A 19,547-nucleotide genomic window follows, 5' to 3' on the forward strand; every position below is an offset into this window, starting at 1 on the left:
TTATTGATTTATTTTCCAGGCTTAGCAGGGGAGCTGCAAATAAATTTAGTGCGTTCTTTAAATAATTCCTTTTCTATGAGGCAAGATGTCATCTGAAACTTCTAAGTAGGCATTTAATTAGCCCGGGTGTTGCTTCGGAACAAAAACCTTCGGCGAGAGCTTTGGGGGCGCACTGTATTGCAAAGAGGCGGTCGATATGCAGAATTGATGCGCGCGGGCCTTTGTTGCCGGCCCATTGTGCGGGCCATGCTTATGAAGACTAATCCAATCATAAATTGCACCCCTGCGCCAATCAGAGCGTCCAGAGCCTCCGGCGAATGAAGCTCGAGTGGAGAACTTTGTTGAACTTCATTGTCAGAGCTGTCACTTTTCAAAGTGCTTTAGCGGGCGGGCCACTATAAAACCATCACCTCGACGAGAGGACCACGGAGGACTCGCAGACGCCCAAGTGGGATTGTTACTTGGAGACGTTTGCTAAGCCCAAGAGAGAGGACACTGTGTGGGCGGGAGGGGCGGGAAGCGAGGCGTTTACTCTCCGGCCACTGAAAGAAGGGTTATTTCGCCCGCCCCGCGCCTACCATGATGTTCCCCGGCCTCCTCGCGCCCCCCGCCGGGTACCCTAGCCTCCTGCGGCCCACGCCCACCTTGACGCTGCCCCAGTCCTTGCAGTCGGCATTTTCCGGCCACTCCAGCTTCCTGGTGGAGGATCTGATCCGCATCAGCCGACCCCCCGCCTACCTGCCCCGCAGCGTGCCCACCGCCAGCATGTCGCCGCCCAGGCAGGGGGCCCCCACGGCCCTCACCGACACGGGGGCTTCGGACCTGGGCTCCCCGGGTCCCGGCAGCCGGCGGGGCGGCTCTCCGCCGACTGCCGTCTCCCCTGCCAGCGAGACGACGTTTCTGAAGTTTGGAGTGAACGCTATCCTCTCCTCGGGGCCCAGAACAGGTAAGCGAGGGCAGAACCCTGAAGGCCCGTTCAGGTACCAGGCATGCGCGGAGTCCTCCTGGCCTCAGTTTCTTCTAGCGAGCGGGCCCCCACACACACATATGCACGAACTCTGAGACCCTATGTCAGGCAATGTGAGAATAGTCTAGTCAATTCCGGGGAAGAAAAGCCTCCAGGCTGGCTCGCCCCATCCTCGGAGTGAACTTGAGCACACGCAGTCGGAGACAGTGCGCAGTCATCTGGTGCAGTAACGCTGAGCGCACGCCCCTGGACGTCTGCGTTTCTGCCTTCGAGCTTCTAGGAGACAGTTTTTTTTTTTTAACTCAATATGATATATTTATTGGATTAGCAAATATTATAAATCTGCAATTTCTTTCTTCCCCACTCAATCCTACCTATCCCGTTAGTGCCTAGGATGGAGACTGGGGTAGACTGGGATGGCGCAGAGAATTATGTTGGGGGCAAAGAAAAGAGTTTTACAGATAAGACAATGTTGGGAAGATTTATTTGACCCTGTCAACATATAAGAAAGATGTCTTTGAAACCAGATGAAGGGCTAATTATATCGTGTGTTCAGTGTGCTATACAATAGGCAAGTACGTAATCAGATTCTTTCTGTCTCCCTCTCTCCTTTCTGTCCCCCCTCCACCGCCCGCCAGAAACATCCCCAGCCTTGCTCCAGAGCGTCCCTCCCAAGACCTTCGCCTTTCCCTACTTCGAAGGGTCCTTTCAGCCTTTCATCAGATCTTCTTATTTCCCAGGTAGGTCTCGTCCCCCTTCTTTGCGCGAGGCAGGGCGGCGCCCCAGCCCCAGCCCATCGCTCCCTGCTCCGAAGCCATATTTCTCCGTCCACCCCTCGGGGTTATGCTCTGGTTCAGAGGTTGCGAGGCGTACAACATTCATGAATCCGTCGCGCCAATTTGATGCCCTATTTAGCACAAGCAGTGACTGCTTGACACTTTGCACCAATTCCCTGCTCTACAAATTAGCAAGAATTGTCATGGTCCCAATTTGAGGCGGTTCCCTTCCCGGCGAGGAGCTGTTGGCATCCCTTCACGCCGCCGTTTTCCCACAGAGTCAGTGCACTTGGCCACGATTCCCCACAAAGGTTTCAGCACCATGACCAATTGGTCAGCTCCTCCGGGCAGCCACACACAGACCGGCCCAGTCCCTCCACGCCGCCGAGAGACACCTACCAGCCGGGGCTAATTTCTCTTTAAGACTCATTCAGGGCTTCGGGCTTTTCACAAGACCACATGGGGTGCCCTCTTGTGTGGGATGCCTAGGGTCGCCCAGGGGGAGGCGGATTAGATCCTCCTCCAATCCCAACCTATTTCCAGCCTGATTTCCAAACCCCTTCTCATACTCCTTTCCCACCCTGTCTTATAAAATACCGTTGATCTTGAAAAATAAGAAGCAGTTAGAAGAAAGCCAAAATTGTGTCCCAGCCTAAAGGAGCAACACCTTAGGCAGCTTCCACCAGGTTTTCTTCCTGTTACCTCACTGATGATTCAAACTACGGCTCAAAAGCTCTGCCACTGGTCAAAACTAAAAAGAAGGCAGGAGAGTCCCTATAAAGAGAAGAAAAACTGGGTATGGCCTGCGGGGATGGGTAAAATCACTACAGCACTCCCAGATAACAGCAAAAGAAACAAGCAGTTGATTTTTTAAAGGGGGAGAGAGAATTCACCATCCCCCGCCCCAGCGCCAGCGCCACCACCACCACCACCACCATTCACACTGCTGCTAATAATGGAATTTGCTCCCTTTCTCCCTCATCTCAATGCTCTAACAAAAACAACCCGAGCTTTATAAATAGCTTTTCATGTCCATTTAATGAAAACGATTCGGGGAAGAGAAGCCTCTGCCATCAGTATTCTCCCAATGGTCTTGGCCTGCAGTTGTGTTTAGTTTGAAAGTGTAAATCTCTTTTGTCCCAGTAATATATGGCTTTCGCTGCTTGTCCTCAGTCTTTTTCTGTTAGTTCATTACTACACAATTACCATTCACGCTTCATTAGAGTCTCTGTTTCTTTTTGTTTTGTTTTTTTTTCTTTCGCTTAAAGCGAAACTCTCCCCGCTTTTATCATACCAATACCTATTGGGAAGCAGTCAATGTGCTAATTAGCTGCCACTTTTCATGTATTCGGGCCGAATTCTTTACGTTTCGTGGGGGAGGGGAGGAAGGATTAATATAAAAAAGATGAATACTTATTGGATTTTTCAAAAAAATCTAAATCGGATTTTTCCCTCTTTATCAAAATAGTAAAGCACCTCATTTTCATCTAAAGACTGCAAAAGCCACTGAAATGATAAAAGCTTAGGGGAGAAACCCAGTGGCCTCGGCTGGATATTTTATTTTCATTTTTGTAATTTATTTTTTCTATTGCTGTTTTAGCTGATGTACGCAAGTTTGTTTCCCTAAGTCCACTGAATGGAAAAACGAAACAGGCTATTGTGGGGGCTGTTTTCTGTATTTCCGTGGTTTTACCTAATCCGAGTTTGCACGGTTGAAAGGGAAAGTTATTTGGGCGGAAAGCGCCTTTCACTCTCGCAGGTTTGTAGGTTCGTGGCCTATTCTCCAGGGGGAGAAAAAGGAGCGCTTTAAAGAGATGAAGGGATCAGAGCAAAAAGCCAGGGAGAGCCGTGTTGGGACTGGGGGGCGTACGCCCACTCACTCGCCACCTCCCCCCACCCTGCAGCGTCCTCCAGCGTGGTGCCCATCCCCGGGACCTTCTCCTGGCCGCTGGCCGCGCGCGGGAAGCCTCGGCGGGGCATGCTGCGTCGAGCAGTCTTCTCCGACGTGCAGCGCAAGGCGCTGGAGAAGATGTTCCAGAAGCAGAAGTACATCAGCAAGCCCGACCGCAAGAAGCTGGCGGCCAAGCTGGGCCTGAAAGACTCGCAGGTGAGCGCAGTTCCTCCACAGCACCCCCCGCCCCCGCCCTTCACCGCTCGCCGGCGCACCGGTCAATTGCAAGGGTTCGGAAACGGCTTAGATCCCATTGTACAGATGGGAAAACCGAGGCCTAGAGAGGGAGTGAGTACAGCGGCCACTACCCTCGAAGCTTCGCAGGATAGCCCTCTTCTCTCCCCACCCCCACTCCCCGCCTTCTCTCCCGGGCTCAGCGGCCCCCAACCCCGCCCTTCGGGGCAGGGCGGCAGCGGATGAGGCAAAGGGAACCGCGAGCTGAGGCGGGGGCGGAGTCAATGAGGGAATCCACCTGAACTCATTTCTGGGGGTGGGGAGAGGACACAGCCCGAAGGACAGAGCCTGCACCCCACTCCACTCCCCGCCCCCGTGCGTCCCCCGGGCCCCTGATCTGACCTCTGCTTCTGCCTTCTTCTCGCCGGCCGGGACATTCCAGGTGAAAATCTGGTTCCAGAACCGACGCATGAAATGGCGGAACTCCAAGGAGCGCGAACTCCTGTCTAGCGGGGGCTGTCGCGAGCAGACCCTGCCCACCAAGCTCAATCCGCACCCGGACCTCAGCGACGTGGGCCAGAAGGGCCCTGGGGACGAAGAGGAGGAGGAGGAGGGCCCGGGCAGCCCCAGCCACCGCCTGGCCTACCACGCGTCCCCCGACCCCCAGCACCTGCGGGACCCGCGGCTGCCAGGGCCGCTGCCCCCCTCTCCCGCGCACTCGAGCAGCCCCGGGAAACCTTCGGACTTCTCAGACTCCGAGGAGGAAGAGGAGGGCGAGGAAGAGGTGGAAATCACCGTGTCCTAGAAGCCGCTCGCACGCCAGAGTACTGTTTTTAAGTGCTTTGAAATCGAAGAGGTGGGGTCCAGTCTGCGCGTTCACTTTGTCCCGGTGCCCAGATGCTGCCTCTCCCGACGGTAGAACCATCACCTCATTGAGGGCGCCACCGGCCCTGCGGTAGCCCCAAAGAGACATTTCCTTCCCAAAAAACCAACTCCAAATAGTCCTCCCCACATCAGTTCACTTTAAGTCTTGGTCCCAGCCTTAACTTTTCAGCAAGGGCTCCATTCTATTTTGTTTATTGCAAACTATTTTAAACACAGTGGGGTGTTCTATGGCCCCACGGCCTGGACCATACTGTGAGACAGACCCTGCTGGTCGTTAGCAGCAACCACCCTATATGGTAGGAAACCTGTTTATGGAGGAGGAAACCGAGTTAGGAGTGAAAACACCAAACTATATAACTAACTCCAGCACCGTTGACTCTCTAGATCCCTTCACCTCCCCTAATAGATAGCAAGGGGCTCCTATTTCACTTCAGTCTCTCATCTCCACCCCCCACCCCACTCCTGTCTTCCCATAGATGTTCTCTTAGAAAGCTCAAGATTTTCAAAAAGGAAATATATATATATATATATATATATATATATATATATAAAGTGCCTTCTGGTTCAAGGCACAACATACATATTGAGTCTTCTCTGTCACCTTCCAAAAGCTCTCTGGTGAAAGAAGTGAGTTCTCTAAAGGGGGAAAAAAGAAGCAGTCTCTATTCTTGTATGTGTGTTTTAAAGCTTTTTCTTTTTAATTTCTGTATCCATGGTATACGCACCACACACTCTACCTTGCGCCCTTTTATTATTCCTAGAGAGGTGTTGCTGAGCTGCAAACCTCCTGGGAACTGGGCATGATGTGGACAGGGAGACCTACACAGCCTCTTTGATTTTTTTTTTAACTGAACTTTGCTGTCTTTGCACAGCTCTTATGAACTGTACACTATTTTGTACACACATTTTGTATGGATATTTTATACCAAGGTTATTGTGAATGACTATAAAGGATAGACTAGATTTCTCACCTTTTTTTTTTGCAATGGCTTTTAAACTTTAAAAAGGTAGCTGTTTAATTGCATAACTTATAAAGAAATACTTATTTTCTATTTTTACCATGTACAGATTTTTATATATGTATATATGTATCAAATGAACAAATGCCAAATAAAAAGTAGAATGGATGCAATCAATGGTCAACTGATGTCATTAATTCACAGAATGGTAGAGCTGAAAGGAATGGAGCTGTTCTAGCCCTGGGACTGGGTTTTATAGGAGATAAGCTGAGGTTCAAGAGGTGCAGGCACTTGTCCAAAGCCACCCAGCTAGTAAGTAGCCATGCTGGAACTAGAAACCATCTGACTCTCAGGCCAGTGCCTTTTCTGCTTTCCTGTACCTTAAAGTAACCATATTTGCTATATTACAAGTAAAGGAGCTCCAGAGTGATACTGAAAGTTGAATCTGCAATAAGCCACTTCCCCTTCTCTAAGGACTGAAATGATGGGATAAGAGAAATCCATGCAAGTCAGTCTAAGTGGCTCAAGTTTGTAATGGTTTTTCTTTTCCTCCTTGAAGGCATTATTCTCTGGTCCTCAGGGAAGCTTCAGAACTGGTCTTGACTCATTCCTTCTGTGTATAACCTAATTTTATCAGGAATGCCATCTACAGGCCTGACAGGCGAGCCCAGATACTGACTCTGGGGTCTGCATATGAAACAAAAGTTCTTTAAAGATTAGCTTTCAGCAGGAGTGATTTCTTTAACCAGCAAGCTAGGGAGTAAAGAACATCTGGTTAGATCCTGGCAGGGGTTTTTGTGCCCTTTGAGAGTTTAGTCTCTGCCCCATCAGCTACCCACACCCATGTTTCTTTGCAATCCTAATCCAAACTCAGGGCAGTTTGTATTATATTTGAAATTGAATATATTCTATTTTATATTAACCCTGTTTTCAAATAACACAAACCACCTCCATGCTAAGGTCCCCTGCTGGGCTTGTTCCTGATGTTGGTGATCACTTTTCATTATTGTTATATATGATGTTGTGAAGTTGAAGAAAATAATTGTCTTCATTTTCATAATCATAAAATTCAAAAAACCTCCCACATTTCCCCATCAACAGACACAAAATGTTAAGCATGGTCAGCATTCAACCCAAGTTAGTGCTTTCCTTTCAGACAGGACTCTGAAGGATTCAGGTTATTTTCTATCTCTCTGCTGTTGCCTGGATGTCCAACATGGGAGCCTGACTGGAAGCCTAACCTGGCCTACCTTTCCTGTTCTACCAGCTCAAAAATTCTTTCTTATAGTCAAGAATCACGTTCAGGCACGGGTGCGCATTAGTGTCTACATCTGGAGTCAAAGCACTCTGAAGGCATAACCGTGTTCATTGCAGTATTATTCACAATAGCCAGGAGGTGGAAACAACCCAAATGTCCATGAATGGATGGATGAATGGATAAATAAAATGTGATATATACATACAATGGAATATTATTCGGCCTTAAAAAAGAAAGACACCCTGTCACATGCTACAACGTGGGTGAACCTTGAAGACATTACATGAAGTGAAATAAACCAGTTACAAAAAGACAAATTGTACATGATTCCACTTGTATGAGATATCTGAAGTAGTCAAACTCAGAGAAACAGTAGAATTGTGGTTCCAGGGGCTGGAGGAGGAGGAAATAGAAAGTTATTTGTTGTTCAATGAATATAGAGTTTCAGTCTTACAAGATGAAAAAGTTCTAGAGATTTGTTGCACAACAATATGAATATAGTTAGCACTACTCAACTGTACAGTTAAAAATGATTAAGGTAGTATATTTTATGTTATGATGTGCATTTTTTTACCACAATGCTAAATTAAAAATTTGTTTTATTGGAAAAATAACTCACATGCTAGAAGGATTAAAAATCTAGCAACCATCAAAGTTATGGCAGGCAAGTGAAAAATGTGAGATAAGCAATATTATAAGACAATGTAGAAGTCAAAGCACTTAAGATATACAAAAAGTGCTTTTTAAAATCAATAAAATGTAGAAAAGGAAAAAAATACTTGAGTTTTTTTGTTTTTTGTGTTTTTTGTTTGTTTGTTTGTATTTTGCCTGTTTATTTGTTTTTGTTTTTGAGACGGCGTCTCACTCTGTTGACCAGGCTGGAATGCAGTGGTATGATCTCGGCTCACTGCAACCTCTGCCTCCCAGGTTCAAGCGATTCTCCTGCCTCAGCCTCCCAAGTAGCTAGGACTACAGGCCCATGCCACCATGCCCGGCTAATTTTTGTGTTTTTAGTAGAGACGGGGTTTCACCATATTGGCCAGGTTGGTCTCGAACTCCTGATCTCAGGTGATCTGCCTGCCTCAGCCTCCCAAAGTGCTGGGATTCAGGCATGAGCCACTGCGCCCAGCCAACACTCGAGATTTTTTTAAAAAAGCATATATTACTTACGTATTCACAAAGTGTTCCTGAGAACTACAAATGCTGTATTTTGGTTCATTCCTTTAGTGTTTCCTTCATCACAAGGGTGAGGAGCATGTTCATTTCACACTGTTCCCCTAATGTCATTCACAATCCCATACACATATTGGTTATTTGATATGTTTTGAGTGAAAAAATGAATTATTATAAAAGGAGGGACAGATCTTCTAGTTATACAGGCAGTGGATCTCCACACACAACAACCACATGGGGCTCATTGTCAGGGTGGCTGCTTTAAATTTTTTATTTTATTTCTATTTTTATTTTTTATTTTTTTGAGACGGAGTCTTGCTCTGTTACCCAGGCTGGAATGCAGTGGTGCGATCTCGGCTCACTGCAACCTCTGCCTCCCGGGTTCACGCCAGTCTCCTGCCTCAGCCTCCCGAGTAGCTGGGACTACAGGCACCTGCCACTAGGCTAATTTTTTTTTTTTTTGTATTTTTAGTAGAGACGAGGTTTCACCGTGTTAACCAGGATGGTCTCGATCTCCTGACCTCGTGATCCCCCACCTCCGCCTCCCAAAGTGCTGGGATTACAGGCGTGAGCCACCGCGCCCGGCCTAAAATTTTTTTTTAATAACAAAGGAGAAAAGAGACACTCTAGAATCTAGACTGCAGGTCTGGAAGTTTTAAACTTTACAAATGAATGTAAAGATTACTTTGGCTGATAAGAAAAAGGGATTAAATTAACAGGTCAGATGTATTTTTAAAAATCAAACCAATAACTTTAGTCCAAAAAGACTGAAATAGTTACATGTATAAGCTAAAGAATAAGAAATAAATAGTAAAAGAAAAAAAAAGGAGATATTTATTGAGCACCTACAATGTAACAGGCAGTCAGTCTCCTGGGTGCCTTACACCAGCACTACTCTGTGCATAAGGACCGCTTGAGGGTCTCATTGAAATGCAGATCATGATTCAGAGCTCTGGGTATCTGCTTTGCTAATGTGGTTCGTCCACAAAACACACTGTAGCAAAATTTACATGATTTTAACCTCACAGTAACCCTTCTAAGGTAGATGCATGTTACAGATGCAAAAATTGAGGCTAAGAGTTTTGGTGATATTCCTGTGGTCACCCAGTCAGAATTCAAATTCAGATTAATCACAATCCTACTCCCTTGACTAAACTGATTAAAAACACATTTAACTGAAACTCAACCAGTGGGAACTCACTAATAGAGCTTTATGTCTTTTAATGTTGTGCAGTTACGTGAAAAAAATAAATTATCAATGGTTATTAAAACCTTTCTTATGCTTCTAAATGTCCTACCCACCACCAGATGTCCTTCCTGTGGTCTAAACCTGTGATTCTCAAACTTCAGTGTTAAAACTCCTTTATATTCTTAAAAATTATTGAAGTCTTAAGATTTTTTTTGTTTTTATAGGTTTTATCTATTGATATTTATTGTACAAGAAATTAAGATTGAGATAAATTTTAAATATTTTACTAATTAAAACAAATCCACTAAATATCAATAAAATATCACATTTTATGGCAAATATATTATAAAACAAAAAAAGTTAGAAGAGTAGAGCCGGGTGCGGTGACTCACACCTGTAATCCCAGCACTTTGGGAGGCCAAGGTGGATGGATCACAAGGTCAGGGGTTTGAGAGTAGCCTGGCCAACATGGTGAAACCCCATCTCTACTAAAAATACAAAAATTAGCCGGGTGTGGTGGCACACGCCTGTAGTCCCAGCTACTCGCAAGGCTGAGGCAGGAGAAATGCTTGAACCCGGGAGGCGGAGGTTGCAGTGAGCCTAGACTGTGTCATTGCACTCCAGTCTGGCGACAGAGCAAGACTCCATCTCAAAAAAAAGAAGAGTGGCACTGTCGTACCTTTCTGCAAATCTTTTTTTTTTTTAAGACAGTGTCACATTCTGTTTCCGAGGCTGGAGTACAGTGGCACGATCTCAGCTCACTGTAGCCTCAACATTCCCAGGCTCAGGCAATCCTCCCACCTCACCCTCCCAAGCTGGGTCTATAGGCACGTGCCACTATGCTGGGCTAATTTTTGTATTTTTTGTAGAAATGGAGTTTTGACATGTTGCCCAGGCTGGTCTGGAGCTCCTGGACTCAAGTAATCCACTTGCCTCGGCCTCCCGAAGTGCTGGGAGTACAGGCATGAGCCACAGCATCTGGCCACAAATCTCTTTAATGATTGACTTTATAGAAAACAGCTGGATTCTCTTATATGTTTCTGTCGTTTGTTGCGATATGAAGAAAATTCAGCTTTATACAGATATGCAGTTGAAAAAGGAGGAGTATTTGTATAGTCTTTTTAGATAATCGGGGTTGTTCTTAGAACAACAAGACTTGACAAGTGGTAGTTATTTAATGGTTAGCTGCAATATGTAATCTAAAATCTTATTAATGAACTTTTCAACTCCTTTACATGAAGATCCATTGGTCTGTCTTCCACTTAGAATGGGTATTTTACCCATGTATGATTTTGTAACATGATGCATTGGTCATATGGAAAATATTGGGTTCATTGACTCATGCAGATATTCCAAATATTAACCCTTTTCACACATCATCAAATATCACATTTGTTAATATCACCACACATCTCATCATCAAAGTAAGTATTGAGAAGCTGTCAAGCTTATAGTAGCAGATACAAGCTTCCAAGATTCAAATTTTTATTTAAAAGCCCTAATTTTATTATTGAGAAAAATGCTATCGGTTGTTTTTTCAATGGATAAGCTTACTTTATTTATTTTTGAGAAAATATCTATGAGCTATCCAACTCTGAGCATACTTTATCTGTCAGTCATATTTTCAAGTAAAAATGGAGTTACATGAGAAACATGGCTAGTTCTAACAATTGTACGAGTGCTTTTCTTTGAAACAATCATCACGCTTAAGTATGCAGCAGAAATCTTTCTTTCTTTCTTTCTTTCTCTTTCTTTCTTTCTTTCTTTCCTTCTTTCTTTCCTTCCTTCCTTTTTCTTTCTTTCTTTCTTCCTTCCTTTCTTTCTTTCCTTCTTTCTTTCCTTCCTTCCTTTTTCTTTCTTCCTTCCTTCCTTCCTTCCTTCCTTCCTTCCTTCCTTCCTTCCTTCCTTCCTTCCTTCCTTTCTTCTTTTCTTTTTCTTTCGATGGAGTCTCACTCTCTCGCCCAGACTGGAGTGCAGTGGCGCGATCTCAGCTCACTGCAACCTCCGCGTCCTGGGTTCAAGCGATTCTCCTCCCTTAGCATCCTGAGTAGCTGGGATCACAGGAGCATGCCACCACGCCCAGCTAATTTTTTGTATTTTTAGTAGAGATGGGATTTCACCATGTTGGCCAGACTAGTCTTGAACTCCTGACCTCAGGTGATCCTCTCGCCTCGGTCTCCCAAAGTGCTGAGATTACAGGTATGAGCCACCGCACCCGGCCTAGCAGAAATATTTTATGTATACTTCTCATTTCATTATATAGAATATTGAAAGGGTTGAATATTACATAGTCTAGGGTTGAGATTTAATAACACTAATAAATTTTCTTGCTTTCTTTTCATTCTTTTCATTCATTTCTTTTCATTCTTAAGTGAAACTGGCTGGGTGTTGGGATGACTGGGGGATCATAGAGAATGTAATGACCACTAGCGTGGGTTGGTGCTACTCCCTTGATTTCTTTTAAGGTAGGCTAGCAGCTTTATTGACCACTGGTTTTACACTATCCACAAAAATCTCAACACAGTTGTTCCACAAAAAACCATGAGATTTAAAAAGGCATTCAACACTTTAAATATTTCAGCAACACTTGTATTGTTGTTAGGGATTCGTATAAAAGAAGCTCTTTGTTAATGAGTTGGTGCAAGTACTAAATGAACACAAGCAGAATAAAAGGTCCAGGTACTTCTGTATATCTGGCCGTTTTCAAAACAAAAGTACAATTTTTCAGGTGATTTATTAACTCAGTCTTTTTCGACCTGTTATACCACTTCAGCCTCCCGAGTAGCTGGGACTACAAGTGCACGCCACCACGCCCAGCTAATTTTTGTATTTTTAGTAGAGACAGGGTTTCACCGTGTTGGCCAGGATGGTCTCAAGCTCTTGACCACTTGATTTGCCCACCTCGGCCTCCCAAAGTGCTGGGGTTACAGACGTAAGCCACTGAGCCCAGCCTGCTAATCTCCTTTCTAAAAGCCAACAATTCATCCTTAAATATGAGAAGGATACAGTCATCCTTTGGTATCCATGGGGCATTGAGTCTGGTACCTCCTTCAGATATCAAAATCCACAGATGCTATAGTCCATGGTATCAAATGGTGTAGTATTTGCATATAACCTGTGCACATCCTCTTGTCTATTTTATATCATCTCTGAATTACTTATAATACCCAATACAATGTAAATGCTATGCAAATAGTTGTTATGCTGTATTGGGTTTTTTTTTTTTTTTTTGAGATAGTCGTGCTCTGTTGCACAGGCTGGAGTGCAGTGGCGTGATCTCAGCTCACTGCAGCCTCCACCTCCCAGTCTCAAGTGATCCTCCCACATTAGCCTCCCTAGTAGCTGGGATTACAGGCACATGCCACCATGCCAGTCTAATTTTTTTGTTTATTTTTTGTAGAGATGGAGTCTCACTATATTGCCCAGGCTGGTCTCAAACTCCTGGGCTCAAGAAATCCTCCCATCTTGGCCTCCCAAAGTGCTGGGATTACAGGCATGAGCCACCACCATGCCCAGCCTTGTCATCCATGTATTGTTTAGGGAATAATGATAAGATAAAAAGTCTGTACATATTCAGTACAAACAAATTTTTTTCAAGTATTTTTGATCCACAGTTAGTTGAATTCATGGATGCAAAACCCATAGATATGGAGGGCCAACTGTATGTGACAAATGAATTTTCTTTCACTTTAAAAAAAATATAAAATTCTAAAATCATAGCAGTGTTTGGTAAAATCTTGAAGTGTAGAACATTTTCAAAGAATTTAAAAAATACTATATCATTGCTAAACAAGACAACAAAGTGCACTTCTTGTGTTTCTGTATAAACTCAAAGGAAACTTTGGAATTTCAAAATAACAACTGGTTGAATAACAGGGTTACAGGTGTTGTAGCAGGTATAACAAGAGAACAGATAAGAGCACAGTAGAAGTGCTGAAGAAAAAAATGGAGTTAATCCCGAGAAATGCACATAAATCTACATCTACTTCCTTAGAAAATTCTAGGAAGCACAAGAAAATACAAGCAAACATTCCATTTGCAGCCATCAGAGGGGGAGATGGGGACATCATCACACATGTAGCCTCTGGAAAACTCCACCACGCAATTGCAGAAGGGTCTTGGGGACTTACAGGGATCCTCACATCCCACTTTGAGAACCACTTCTCTATACATATAAACTACTTTACTGTGGTGAGAGATGCGAGAAATCTATGAGGCCAAGTTCCTACCACCCCCCCTAAAAATTCAACTGCAACCACACCTGTGCCTTTCACAGGTCTTCATGTTACTCTCCCTTCTTACAAGTCTTCCTTTCTACAAGCCCTTCTCTACCCACGTTCAGCCTGTCTTTCTCACTGGCAACTTCTTATCAGCGTTAAACATCCCTCACCTGAAATATACCTCAAGGTGTCTAAGCCTTATCCTTGGACTCCTCAATCTCTGTCTTTCTCTTAAATGTTAATGTACCTCAAGGTTCTATCCTTAGCCCTTGCTCCTTCTTCCTCTACAAGCTACCTGGGTGTTCTGCTCCTCTCTTCTTCAGTTTCAATTAGCACCTGTATGATGCAGAACCCCAATCTGCCACTCAAAGTTTTCTCTTCTTGTCATGGTATGTAGCTAGTCAGACATGAGCAGGGCAGGAGAGGGGCTCCCCATACCCCACCAGGAATGTGAGGTGACCATCAGGTGATGGTCAGGTGGTTGTTAAACTCTCTAAAATAATTGGTCATAGCCAGCACCAGGGAAAGGCAGTCTCCCAACAGACAGAAAAAACCCAAAACTGGTCATCTGCATCTTTCTTATAAGATCCCAGGAGTTGGGTGAGTGGGCTCAAGCATGCGCATTAAGAGGCAAAATGGCAGAGTTTAACTGGTATATGACCTTCCTCTAGGAATGCTAGATGGTAGCGGAAGAATGCCTCAAGTGAGCATGTGTACAACTCCAGTAAATACTCTGCGCACGTGGCCCCTCCCAAGTGCTGGTGGGCCACTGCACATGGGGATAGCCCACCCCAAGGGCAGAATCAAGGGAGGAGGGATGCAAGACATGGGAATTATGCCAACATATAAAACCCCAAGCCAAAGGTCAAACAGATCTTTGAAGTCACCTGTTTGGCCCTCTTGTAAGTGTACTTTCCTTCCTTTCATTCCTGCTCCAAAGCTTTCTAATAAACTTTCACTCCTCCTCTAAAACTTGCCTCAGTCTCTCACACTGCCTTATGCTATCAGTTGAATTCTTTTTTCTGAGGAGGCAAGAATTGAGGTTGCTGCAGACCCCTACAAATTCACCACCACTAACATACTTTGGTGCCGGGTGACTCAAATACATTCCGCTGCTAACATTCTCAGCTCCAGACCCAGACGGTCAACAGTCTCTGGACATCAGCCCTGCAGTGTCCCCATGACTTGTTAAATTCCATATGATCAGTATCAATTGCCATGTCCTCTAGGTGCAACAACACATTCATACAAAGCAAAAATGACTCTTGCCCCTAACTCTATGAATTCCTTTATTTCTCTTGCTCAAAAATTTAGAGACCCAGTGCCATTCCTGACTCCCCCCTTTCTCCTCCACACAAAACAATGAATCAACTGCTAAGATCTGCCTCTGCATGTATGCCCTGAACAGGTTTTCTGCTTCTTTCCATTTCTCATTGCTACTATCTAAAACATTAGCTATTATTATTATTGGAGGAACATACCATATGCTAGATGCAGTAATTCGCATTTTACATATATTATTTTCTTTATTCCACATGATGACTATTTTAAATTCCATTTTATAGATGAGAAAACAGATTCAGAGATCTTTTTGGTTATCCCTGACTCCAAAACCCTTCCCCTCTCACCAGCACTGAAGGCATCAAGGAAGGCTTTGTGGTGAAATTTGCCTATAGCCATGAAGAATGGTATAATTTTATAGGGTAAGATGGGGAAACCATACACCATATTGTTTCAAGAAAGACATAAGAAAGAGCAGAGAGAAGAATATTGCTGGCATGTGTTTTGTGGACAGTGATGTTGAATGGAAAGTGGTCCCTAACCCCCGGGCCACAAACTGGTACTGGTCTATGGCCTATTAGGAACCAGGCTGCACCACAGGAGGTGAGCATGGGCAAATGAGTGAAGCTTCATCTGTATTTACAACCACTCCCCACTGTTCGAATTACCTCCTGAGCTCCACCTCCTGTAAGATCAGTGTCGACATTAGATTTTCATAGGAGCATGAACTCTATTGTGAACTGCACATGCGAGGGACCTAGGTTGCGTGCTCCTTACGAGAATCTAATGCCTGATGATCTGTCACTACCTCCCATCACCCCCAGATGGGGCCATCTAGCTGCCAGAAAACAAGCTCAGGGCTCCCACTGATTCTACATTATGGGGAGTTGTATAATTATTGTATTATATATTACACTGCAATAATAGAAATAAAATGCACAATACATATAATGTACTTAAATCATCCTGAAACCATCCTTCACCCCCCACCCATGGAAAAATTGTCTTCCACAAAACCAGTCCCTGGTGCCAAAAAGGTTGGAGGCCACTGTTGTAGGAGACGTTTTCACTCAGAGGCAATAAACTGAAACAAGTAAAACATTTCTAAAATGCTTCTTTCCCTTACTTGAGTATAAATGAATAAAAATAATGGCTACTTAACGCACCATAGTGTGCTGGGTATAATGCTAATGCTTTTATTTCCTTTTCATCTAATCTTTACCTCAGCCCTGCGTGAAAGGATCAATATCTGCATGTGACAGAATGGGAAACTGAGGCTAAGTAACTTTCCCTCAATTAACCAGACAGCAGAGGTGAGTTTCGAGTACATTCTTTCCACTAAGGGCAGACACACTGTAGAATTCAAATCTCTACCACTTCTCCCCACGAACTTCAGCCTCTACAAGGGGTCCTTTTGGTAGATATTTACTCTCTCTCCTTTAAGAAGTATCTTTAGCTGGAGTTGCACAATCCAAATTTGAAAAGACAACCAGTATTAATTGACTATATACCTGGCAGAAATGTAAATAAGTTTGTAACTTTACGCCCTCCAAAAAGAAAAACATTTCCTTAATTTTAACGTGATAGTTTTACTTTAAAAGAAAAAAATATGACTTTTTGATGCCAATGCAAAAACAAGCTCAATCTAACGCAAAGTAGTATCCTATCTAGATCCTAGAACAGAAAGAAGGACATCAGAGCATTAGGCAAAAACTAGGACAATATCAATAAAGAAATGATTTTTGTGAATAATGATGCATCAATATTGGTTCATCAGTGATGACAGAGGTACCATACTAACGTAAGATGTTAATATTAGAGAAGGTGGGTGATGGGTATATGGGAACACTCTGAACTGTCTTTGCAGCTTTTATGTAAATCTACAATTATCCCCAAATAAAAGGTTTATGTAAAAAGAGTCCAAATGTGTTTGCATAGAGGTTGCTAAGAACAAAATGAGACCACATTCTTTATCGTGTAAATGACAAAAATACTATTAGAATAAGGTGTTTAATAAAAGAAAAAGTGAAGTTTCAATTCATTCTTTGACAATCCAAAGCAACAAAAGCGTACCCCACCTCCAACTGGCTCAAGCTCAGGGGGGCTGATGATTCTATTACTTAACTCACCCCTGCTCCCCCACACCCCTCAACCATCAGGGTAATGCCTCTTGGAATTCCTTTTGGCACAAACATCTTGTTTTAGAACCATGTTTAGACTGTGATTAAAAGAGGATTATTTACACCACACAGCCATCCCAATGTGAAAGGACAGGCCACCCCCTACATTTTACTAAACTTTTCTGTAAATATTACATCCAAGCAATCACTAGCAAACTAAGCAAAGCAGATAAAGGGGCAAAAGAGCTGAATTTGATTTTTCTGAGCAAAAAGTTTCATTTCAACTAGCAGCTGCCACTAAACTCTTCATCCTCAAGTCAAAAGGACCCATTTCCTGGGTTTGATGACATAAGCAGTGCCAAGGTTTATATTCCAAGAAAATGCTTCCTTTAAAGCTATAGCTACAGGGGATATGACCAGGGATAAATAGTTATGATTGATAAGGCCTTGGACAGACTATTTTATAGAAACCCATTCCACTTACACATATTTAAGAAAGCAGGTTCCTCTAAAACTGGGTAAGCTGAGTTCTCATGTAAGTTTCCCTTGCTTCAATAGTAAATTTCCCTGCTTCACATTTGTTCAGAGTATTAAAATTTTACCTTGCATCATCACACTTGATTTTCATAATCTCATGAGGATAATCAGGGTAGGTCTTATTATCTGCATGTTCCACATAGGCTCCGATAGGTTGACTGATTTTCCTAATACAGCACGGCCTGTTAGTGGTGAAAATGGTACTTTTTATTTTATTTATTTATTTTTTTGGAGACAGAGTCTCACTCTGTTGTCCAGGCTGGAGTGCAGTGGCGCGATCTTGGCCACTGCAAACTCTGCCTCCCAGGTTCAAGTGATTCTTCCACTTCAGCCTCCCAAATAGCTGCGATTACAGGTGCCCACCACCACGCCCAGTTTATTTTTTTGTCCTTTTGATAGAGACAGGGTTTTACCATTTTGGCCAGGCTGGCCTTGAACTCCTGACATTGGGTGAACCGCCCGCTTCGGCCTTCCACAGTGTTGGGATTACAGGCATCAGCCACTGCATCCGGCAGTGAAGATGGTATTTGAATCAAGGTTTCTTAACTCTACTTCAGGGCAGTTTCCTTTAGCAAGTATTTATCGCATGCTTTCTGTGTGTCTAGATATATGATTGTTTCTGTGGATAGAGTGATTCCTGAAATAAACAGACACCTTTCTCTTGGGGAGCTTATAGCCCAGTAGGAGAAGAAAATAATCAAGTAAATTAACAAGTGCGTACATAATTATAAATTGTGAGAAGGGCTATGAGGGAAATAAGTAGGGTGTAAAGCTAGCCAGAGGAGCCTGTTGAAGAAGGTGACATTTTAGCAAATAGCTGAAGAAGCCAATGAGGCACATATTGTAGAAAGGGTGTTTGTATCAGTCTGTTCTCATGCTGCTAATAAAGACATACCCAAGACTGGGTAATTTATAAAGGAAAGAGGTTTAATTGACTCACAGTTCCACACGGCTGGGGAGGCCTCACAATCATGGCAGAAGGCAAAGGAGGAACAAAGTCAAGTCTTACATGGCAGCAAGAGAGCTTATGCAGGGGAACTCTCATTTATAAAACCGTCAGATCTTGTGAGACTTACTCACTACCACGAGACTAGTAAGGGGGAAACTGCCTCCATGATTCAATTATCTCCACCTGGCCCCACCCTTGACACGTGGGGATTATTGCAATTCAAGGTGAGATTTGGGTGGGGAAACAGTCAAACCATATCCGTGTTCCAGCCTGCTTATCACCGAGTCTGTGAAGGGCAGGAAGAGGTGGAAAAGGCTTGAAAGGAAATCGATACAATGTGGTCAAAGAGAGTGATAGTCTGGACCAAAATGGATCCAAAGAGATGAACACAGAGTAAATCCTGTGGATGTTTGTGGGCCCATAAAAGACTTACATTTCATTCTATATGGGACAGGAAAGTACAGAAGAGTTTTAAGCATGGATTGATATAAATTGATTGTTTTTAAAAAATTATCCTGAACACTATGTAGAGAATGAATTGAAGAATGAGCTAGTTCTATCTATGGGCAAAAGTTGAGGCAGAATGACCAGTTGGCATCAGTTATAAATTATGGTAGCTTGGATGGGCGGAGTGGCAATGAGGGTGCAGAGAGGCTGAGAAGTTAAAGGTAAAATCAACAGATTGTAGGAATTAATTAAGTGTGAGAAGTGAGGGAAATGGAGGAATATACTGTTTGGTAATAAAAAATAAAAAATTCAGCCACAGAATCACATATGGACATTTTACGAAAAAGAAAAGGTATATTAGCATGTAGTTAGATAAATTTTGGGTGTGAGAGAAAATCTCAAATGATAAGAGTTCACAAAAGCATGCACATTTATCACCCGTGTACAAGTATGAGCTGGAATGGTGGCTCCAAGATCATCGGCGTCTATGCCTTTCTAATCTTCCCCTCTCTCCCTCAACACACAGCTCCTACTTTATGGTTCCAGGTGTTGCTCTGGCTCTAGGCATCCAACAGTGGAAAGGAGAAAAGAGAGGGAGAAGAGCGTGTTCTTTCCTTTGAGAGAATGTCCTTGAAGTTACACACACCAATTTCCCTTCTCA

General features: G+C 43.7%; 1 protein-coding gene and 1 long non-coding RNA gene across 2 annotated transcripts in view; one reads left to right on the forward strand and one right to left on the reverse strand.

The window, feature by feature from the left end:
- Positions 1–19,547, reverse strand: part of LOC129484331 (uncharacterized) — a 70,515-nt gene that overhangs the window by 38,374 nt on the left and 12,594 nt on the right. The window lies entirely within an intron of this gene.
- Positions 428–4,732, forward strand: DBX1 (developing brain homeobox 1). The gene is made up of 4 exons (XM_055282153.1): positions 428–946; positions 1,606–1,707; positions 3,648–3,850; positions 4,311–4,732. Exons 1-4 carry the CDS (start codon positions 580–582, stop codon positions 4,671–4,673), a joined length of 1,035 nt encoding a protein of 344 aa, XP_055138128.1. The 5' UTR covers positions 428–579; the 3' UTR covers positions 4,674–4,732.

This window comes from Symphalangus syndactylus, chromosome 6, assembly GCF_028878055.3.
Source record: "Symphalangus syndactylus isolate Jambi chromosome 6, NHGRI_mSymSyn1-v2.1_pri, whole genome shotgun sequence".
NCBI lineage: Eukaryota > Metazoa > Chordata > Mammalia > Primates > Hylobatidae > Symphalangus > Symphalangus syndactylus.

Excerpts from the sequence above, each read along its gene's own strand:
- DBX1 (XM_055282153.1), top strand. The coding sequence starts at position 580 with ATGATGTTCCCCGGCCTCCTCGCGCCCCCCGCCGGGTACCCTAGCCTC. Across the intron at positions 947-1,605 it reads CTCCTCGGGGCCCAGAACAG|AAACATCCCCAGCCTTGCTC; the intron begins GTAAGCGAGGGC and ends ACCGCCCGCCAG. Across the intron at positions 3,851-4,310 it reads TGGGCCTGAAAGACTCGCAG|GTGAAAATCTGGTTCCAGAA; the intron begins GTGAGCGCAGTT and ends GGGACATTCCAG.